Genomic DNA, 7359 nt, shown 5'->3' on the forward strand with positions numbered 1-7359 from the left:
GGGGCTTGCCGTCGTGGAGCCACTCCACCGCCATGGTGGGGTCGCCGATGGGGGTCAGCCTGCACTCAAAGTGAGCGGGGCCGAACTTCTTCATCCGGACGGACGTCAGCTTCTTCTTGAATTGCGGCTTCTGCTGCTTCTCTTTGTCGTAAAGGTCTCCCTCCTCCCACTGCTCCTGGCCGTAGCGGAGGTGCAGGGGCTCCAGCTCGGGGGCGGCGATCTCTTTGGCCTTGTAGGTCCCTTTGGTGATGATCAGCTTCCTCTCGGCTAGCGGTGCGGCAAAGTCCGTTTCCACGTTGACTCTGCAGCGGGTGGTGTCCCGGCCGGCTCGGTTGATGGCCGTGGCCGTGTACCAGGCGCTGTCCGAGCCCGACGCCGACGGGATCTGAAACTTGGCCTCTCCCTTGGTGCCCTCGATCCTGGCAAATCACATCAACGAGGAACCTGAATAAGGGAACGGCACTCATCCGGGAAATCATCATCACAAAACGTTGAACCGAGTCCACTGGAATCTTCTCGCTTGCGAGGGACATTTCACCTCGAATCCAAGAGACACCTCGGGTTCTGAGGTTTCGGCGCGGAGTCGGCGGTGGACGCGTCACGCGCGTTGTAACGTACCGCACGTCTGACGAATTGCCGTTCGGCAGACCCATCGGTCGTTCCCCAGCCTGGTGGCCACTTTCCTCGCAGATCTTTTGGGGAGCGAAAATGCGATCGCGTCAGACTCCCCCTTCCGAATTTGACAGTGAGGGCTGCGACTTTTGGGCATACCGTCTGTTTACAACGGTGCTCTCAAACCCGTGGCCTGTGGACCGTGTGCGGCCCTAACTGACATCCAACGTTTTCCTTTTGCCCGATGCGTTGTGCATTGTGTATATGTGTGTGTGTGTGTGTGTGTGTGTGTGTGTGTGGGGGCGTGTTTTTGGAAACACTTTGAGGCTCCCTTAGCACAGGCTAATGATAGCTTTTGGCAAAAGCCGCCGTGAAGAGAAGGGCCAATTTTCGACAAGAACCGGAGACGGCATGCTTTTGTTGCTGAGCTCGGGGCCACTGCGGCGCTGCTCAAGAAATCGGATGTCAGAGACGCGACCGACCCAACGGCCTTCTTCGCGTCCCGAAGAGCCGTTGCAGTTGCCGTTATTAGTCAAGACCGAGAAGGCCGCAAGAGTTATTTCGAATCCTTGAGCCCCCGTTTTTGACGCGGCCCAGACCCAGCCAGACTCCCACCGAGGTCGCGTTTGCGAGTCCCGCTCCGCCCCAAAGATCGTCCCGCCAACGTTCCCCTTTGTGGGAAGGGGCCGTCCCCTAGTCACACCCGACGACGACAGCCCCCGCGCGAATAGCGCGAATCGGCGGCCCGCGTTTGGAAGGGAGGCGGCCTTTTGGATCGGAGGCGGAACCTTCCGAAGAAGCGAGATGCGTCGGGCGCGCGGGGACGTCGCCGAAGAGGCCTACTTGATTTGCGGGTGCTTGTGCGGGGTGACGATGTCGCTGTTCTTCAGCCACACGATGTCCGGCACCGGGTTTCCGATGGCCTTCACGGCCAACTCCACCAGAGTTCCCCGTTTGACCGTGATGTTCTTCAGCTTCTCCACGAAACGGGGACGCGTCGAGCTCTCTTGGGCTGCGGGCGGAGAGGATGCAAAAGGTCAAGGGGGGCGAAACGGGCAGACGAAGGCGGGCCGCGAGGGACGCTTACCTTCCACTGTCAGAGTCACCGTGATGGTGGTGCGGCCGGCCCGGTTGTGAGCCACGACCGTCCACTCTCCGGAGTCCTGCGGCGCGGCGGGGACGATGATCATGGACTGAACGCCGTCCTCCTTCACCACCATCTTGTGCGTGTAGTCATTGACGACTTGTTGTCCTGGAAGAACGCGGGCGGGGGAGGTCGGTTGTCAAGCGCTGAGCCTTTCGTACTCGACTTCAAGGGACAGTTCCGCCGTTTCGCCCTTCGTTGAAAATGTTTTCGCTTGACCCTTTTTTCAATTCAAATAAGAGACTGATTATCTGATTGACACCCCGCGGAGGACGAGAGAGAGACGGAGAGGACAAGTCGAGGTGGATTTTTTTTCACTTGGTACCCTTAGCTTGGTTAGCATGCGACGTTTGTTAGTTCACCGTGCCATTTCGATAGCGTAGTCGGTGACTTTTCTTTCCTTTTTTGTTTTTTGTCTTCACATGCCGCCATTTTTTGTTGTTGTTGTTGTTGACTTGGGCACACTGCGAGTATACTTGCGGAAAGGCGGCGACTCAAGAAGGGCGCGGCGCTCACCGTTGTGGAACCAGTACGTGTCGGGCATGGGTCTGCCGACCACCTTCAGGTCAAATCTGGCGGTTTGCCCCTCGGAGCATTTGAGCGAGGTGGGCTTCATAACAAAGACGGGCTTGTAGAGTCTCTCCAGCTGAGCCTCGTCCGTGTCGTCCAGCCTTCGGGCGGGAGAAAGTCCGGGAGAACGGCTGGGAGAGCGGCTGGCGGGGCGGCCCGGGGAGCGGCTCGGCGAGCGGCTCGGCAAGCGCGGGGATTCCGACCTGTGGACAAACGAAGCCCCCCCCCGCCCCCGCCGCCGTCAGGCCAACTGGCTTCAATGCGCCCGAAGCGTCTGGGCTTGTCCCGCTACGTACTGGATCCTCTGCATGGCCGGCTGCGGCGTGTATCTCCGGGGCGACGCGCTTCCGGAAGGCTCCACGTAGAGCTTCCCCGAGCTGACGGCGTTTCCCTTCACGTTGCTGCCGAAGGCCGTGTACACGCCCTCGTCCTCGGGCAGAACGGCGGGCAGTCGCAGGATGGCGCGCCCGTCTTGAAGAACCTCCAGCTGGTAGCGCCCGCCGGCGCGGATGCGCTCGCCGTCTTTGTACCAGGCCATCTGTTGGGAGCCGCGCAAGGACTTGACGCTCCGTACCGCGTTGACGCCGAGCCGAATGACGACGCGCCAAACTTGGCCGGGGAGATTTGTGGCGATCGGCCTCAAAACTCAACGCTCGGTTCGGAAGGCCTTTTCCGCCGAGGCCAATGGCAGCGCGCGGGCGGGCATCCGGTTCTCACCTTGGGCAGCGGCGCGCCGGCGATCCTGCAGTGGAAGGTGACGCCCATTCCCTCCGCGATGCGGTAGTTCTTCACCAGCGTGTCAAAGGTGGGCGCCATGGCCTCGCCGTCGGGCGCGCTCACCATCTGCTCGCCGTCTTCCCGCAGCAGTTCCGCGTAAGTGATCCTCAGGATGCGGATCTCAATCTCCTGGATGATCCGCTCTTCAAAGGCCGAAATGAGGAACTCCTGCAGGACCGGCCCAAAAAAAAAAAAAAAAAACCCCGCAAATAAATGCTCGCTCGGGCACTGCTCAGAACGCATCAGACGGCGGTGGCGAAAGCGCTCGCGCTCCGGCGTGCAATCCGAGACTTGGCGGAGAGCGCAACTCATTGAGAGCGAGACCGAGAGATCAAAAGGAGACGAGTCGAGACCGAGACGAGGCCGACGTGGGAAAAAACCCTTTGCAAAAGCAAGCCAAAGAAGATTCCGTCTTGAATTGGACTTCTCTTTGGCTGACATGCGACAGCCCCACGAACGCACACACGTGCACACGCTGCCTGCAACTCTTTGATGCAAAACTCTCAAACTCGTGTCGAACTCAATTCTGGCAAGCAATGAATGCAAGCGCAACGCGGCCGCTGAGGAATTGACCCGAGCGGAGTCGCTTCCGAAGCCACGTCCGCGGGCCCGGCGAGTACCGTTTCGGAGGTGAAGCTCATCGGGGGTGCTCCTCTCTTGTAGCCGCTCACGTGGGCGGACAGCTCCTCGACCGTCGTCATCATCGTCGTCGTTGTCGTCGCCTCCTCCTCCTCCTCCTCCTCCTCTGCTGTCGCACCCGTCGTCGTCGTCACTTGGCTTTTGTACGCCGCCTCGTGCAGCGCCACGTAGGCTTGGTAGTCCTCTACGGACGACGGCGAAAAGAGCGCTTGAACGCCCGCTCGGCTCGGCCTCGCTCCAGCGCGCGGCCCGGACGGGCGTTACCTTCCTCCAGAAGGCTGATGGAGGCCGAGGCTTCCCCGTGAGAATTCTTGGCGAAGACGGAGTATTCGCCGGCGTCGTCGGCAAACGTCATGGAGATCTCCAGCTGGCTTTCGCCCGTCTCTTTCTTGTAGGTGACTTTATATCTAAAAAGTGGCAAAAGTCACCTTCCGTCTGCCCGGCCGGTCGGGACGACCGCCGCGTCCCGCCGCCTTTGCATGTCAGCAACGCAAAGGCGGCGGGACGAGGTCGAGGGGAAACCGTTGACCGTTGCGCCGCAATTGTTGGGCAGCTTTTTTCTTTCCTTTTGCATCGGCGCCGTTGCTCTTTCTTTGCCTCGTTAGCGATCGAAACCGTCGACTGGCTGGCGGCGGAACATCCCGACGGGAGTTTTGCCTGTGCGGTGATGACGGGGGAGCGTGTGCGCCCGCGGGCCCGAACGCGCCGAGCGGGACGGAGTGAGCGGGCGCAGACGCCATTTTGCCATTTTTACTTCCTCTTGACGTTTGCTTTCCAAACTCAGCGCCGGGACCCTCGGTCGCGGTTTCCTTTTCAATCGTTGCAGATTCGTTTTGCTTTTTTTTGTCAAGCGCAACCTCACAGCGCAAGTCATTTGACAGAAAATCAACACGTGCACAACACAACTCGCAAAGTTGCCCGCGGAAGGGGCCGGCCTTTTTCTTTCTCTCTCTCTCTTTGAAATATCACAGCCCCCCCGCGTGTTTGGCGTCGTACCGGTATCCGGTGGAGAGCAGAACGCCGTTCTTCTTCCAGACGACGTGCGGTCTGGGGCTGCCCCCCACCCGGCAGCAGAAGGCCACGGCGGCGCCCTCCACCAGCTTCTGCACCGTCGGCTTGCGGATGAAGAAGGGGGCGGCGGCCTCTCCGACGCTCGCCTCCGCGGCAACGCTGACGCACGGGACACGACGGGTCAGGAACCGAACGGCGCGCGCGCCCGCACGGGACTCGACGCGAACGAGCCTCCGAAACGCGACGGGCGGGCCGGCGTCGCGCTCACCTCTCGACGGCCGTCGTCTCCTCTCGGCTCTCGGCTTCCTCGGAAACTGCAAGACACGCGCGAGACGTTGAAGGCACCGCGTGGGCGGGGTCGCGCCGCATCGATGCGGCCCCACCCCGCCAATTCGACCCCAAATTGACCGTCGCTCGTTGCGCTCGGGCTCGTTTGGCCGCGGGTGTTCGTTCATTTGAAACAAATCGGCAGGAAAGTCAGCAGATCGGAATTCGGAGGGAAAAAAAAAACGGGAGATTTGCTTGACGGATTCCGATGAATGAAAAGAGTTTCCGATCGAATCGACAATCTGACGATTGCGTCGGACTCCGTGAACTGAATGAAGGTTCATATTTAAGTGGCCATCAAATCAAAACGCTTGGGAAGACTGAAAGGAAAGAAAACAATGCTTTCGTTTTCCGCCAAAGACAAATAAATGTCTTTCTGATTGTGAAAGCACGAAAGAAACAATTTGACATCAAATATCAAAGAGCAGCTCCATTTCAACGTTTTTCAAGAGTGGCTTCTTTTGAAGAACACAATAAGCCCTCTCCCCCCCATTTAATTGCATGCTCGGTTAATACTTGTCGACCTTTTGATGAATGGAATGCAAAACGCGCGTGATCCCCAAGTGCGTTTGCTTTTCATGTCGGTGCGTTTGTTGTCGAATGGCAACGAAGCTTTCGGTGGCCCACTTTTGCAAAAAAGCAAACACAACGAGGCAGTCCGAGACTTCCCGCAAGACGACCGACGTTGCCGATTGAGCGAAAGGGCCCGACGACCAGCTGCTTTTCGGGCGGGGGGGCCGGCACGAGCTTCTTGAGCGACGACGGGCGGGCGTCACCTTTGACCAGCAGGTTGCAGGACGTGCTGACGGCGCCGGCCGGGCCGGCGGCGGCGCACGTGAAGCGGCCGCTGTCCTCGGCGAAGGCCTCGCGGATCAGCAGCCACGCGCGGCCGTCCTCGTAGCCCATCTGGAAGTCGACGGAGCTCTCCATCCTGTAGTCCTCTCGGAACCACGCCACCTCGGGGGCCGGCCGCCCGCCGAAGCGGCACTCCAGCGTCACCGACTCGCCTTCCGTCACCGTCGCGTCCTTCAGGCCCTGAGGGAACACGCGCGCAGGCTCACGCCGGGGTCCCGGAGGCCCGTTCCCCGCCGCTCTCGGGTCGACGGGCCGGGCCGTGCGGCATCCGGCGCGCTGCGCTTTTTTCAAAGCGACTCCTGCCGCCCTATTTGCAAGTGAGCGTTCGGAAGCTTCTGCGCTGACCGACAAAGAGGTGTCAACATGATTATCTGAAGTAGTGCTGATTAGAAAAAAAAATATTCAAGCCATTTTCACCTCACGTTCGACCAAATGTTGAGAAATATCAAAGGGAAGGGAAAAAAAAAAAAGAAGAATTTTCATTGGTGTGAGCAGCAGAGGACAGCCGAATTGCAAGGCCGAGTTCAAATGCGAATGTTGGCTTCAAAGGCCAATTTGGGAGCGGGCGGGGGGGGGGAAGGGAGGTGTCATGAAGCCCTCGATGCAAAATCGGCGTCAGACTTGCGAGGGCGGCTCGAAGCCGCGATCCTGTCTCGAAAGGCCCCTTCAAAGCCGGCAACCCAACGCAAAGGCTTCCTGCTGTCTTGGACAAAACAGTTTTGAAAGCCTCGCCCTCAGACAGCCCCCCACCCCCCCATTTTGAAGGCCGCAAGTGGCCTGCGAGGCGCATTCCCCGGCGAGGCCAAGAAGATCAAGTACTTACGGCAAGCAGCGTGGGCGGCACCACCGCCTCCTGCTGGTCGCCGGGGGGCACCGCCGCCGCCTCCTGAGACAAAAACGAGGTCGTGCTCAAAGGTCGCGCCCGCGCTTTGATTCAACTGCTGAAAAATGCGGCGGCGCGCAAACCAACTGCAACGCGAAGGAAGGGCCCTCTTTGAGCGGTTCCCGGAAACCCACCTGCGGCTCCCAGTCTTCAAACTCCTCCTCGGCCTCGAGGCGCGTCACCCGCGTCTCGACCCGACTCTGATACGCCGGCGCCTTGAAGGGGGGCGCCACGCGGACCTCCGCCGCGGTCGCGGCCGCGGCCCGGCGGACGGGACTGGGCGACTGGACGGGCTTGATGACCTTTCTGGGCGCCGAGGGCGACGACAGCTCTTTGTGCAGGGCGGCCATGGCCGAGCCCGCCATCGACACCTGGCCCGGAAACAACCGTCAGCGGCAGCCAAGACCTTTGTGGGGGGGGGGGCCTTTCAAGGCTGCCGCTCGGGAACAACGCAAAGCCCCTCAAAGGCTGCCGCTCGTTGACTCAACGAGTCTGGGCCATAAGTCGGCTCGAAAGCGTGCATTCCGAAGACGGTCGCCTC

At 60.2% G+C, this 7359-nt stretch overlaps 1 protein-coding gene across 1 annotated transcript in view; it reads right to left on the bottom strand.

Annotated features, from left to right (window-relative positions):
* LOC109530038 (titin-like) overlaps window positions 1-7359 on the bottom strand; it is a 213785-nt gene that overhangs the window by 181138 nt on the left and 25288 nt on the right. The window contains 13 exon segments of the mRNA XM_019893583.1: window positions 1-419; window positions 1456-1624; window positions 1700-1864; window positions 2273-2529; window positions 2623-2864; window positions 3044-3271; window positions 3724-3926; window positions 4007-4149; window positions 4739-4912; window positions 5022-5067; window positions 5857-6115; window positions 6759-6821; window positions 6953-7189. Of these exon segments, the coding sequence (XP_019749142.1) occupies window positions 1-419; window positions 1456-1624; window positions 1700-1864; window positions 2273-2529; window positions 2623-2864; window positions 3044-3271; window positions 3724-3926; window positions 4007-4149; window positions 4739-4912; window positions 5022-5067; window positions 5857-6115; window positions 6759-6821; window positions 6953-7189 (2605 nt within the window).

Source organism: Hippocampus comes, unplaced genomic scaffold, assembly GCF_001891065.2.
Source record: "Hippocampus comes isolate QL1 unplaced genomic scaffold, H_comes_QL1_v1.1 scaffold189, whole genome shotgun sequence".
Lineage (NCBI taxonomy): Eukaryota > Metazoa > Chordata > Actinopteri > Syngnathiformes > Syngnathidae > Hippocampus > Hippocampus comes.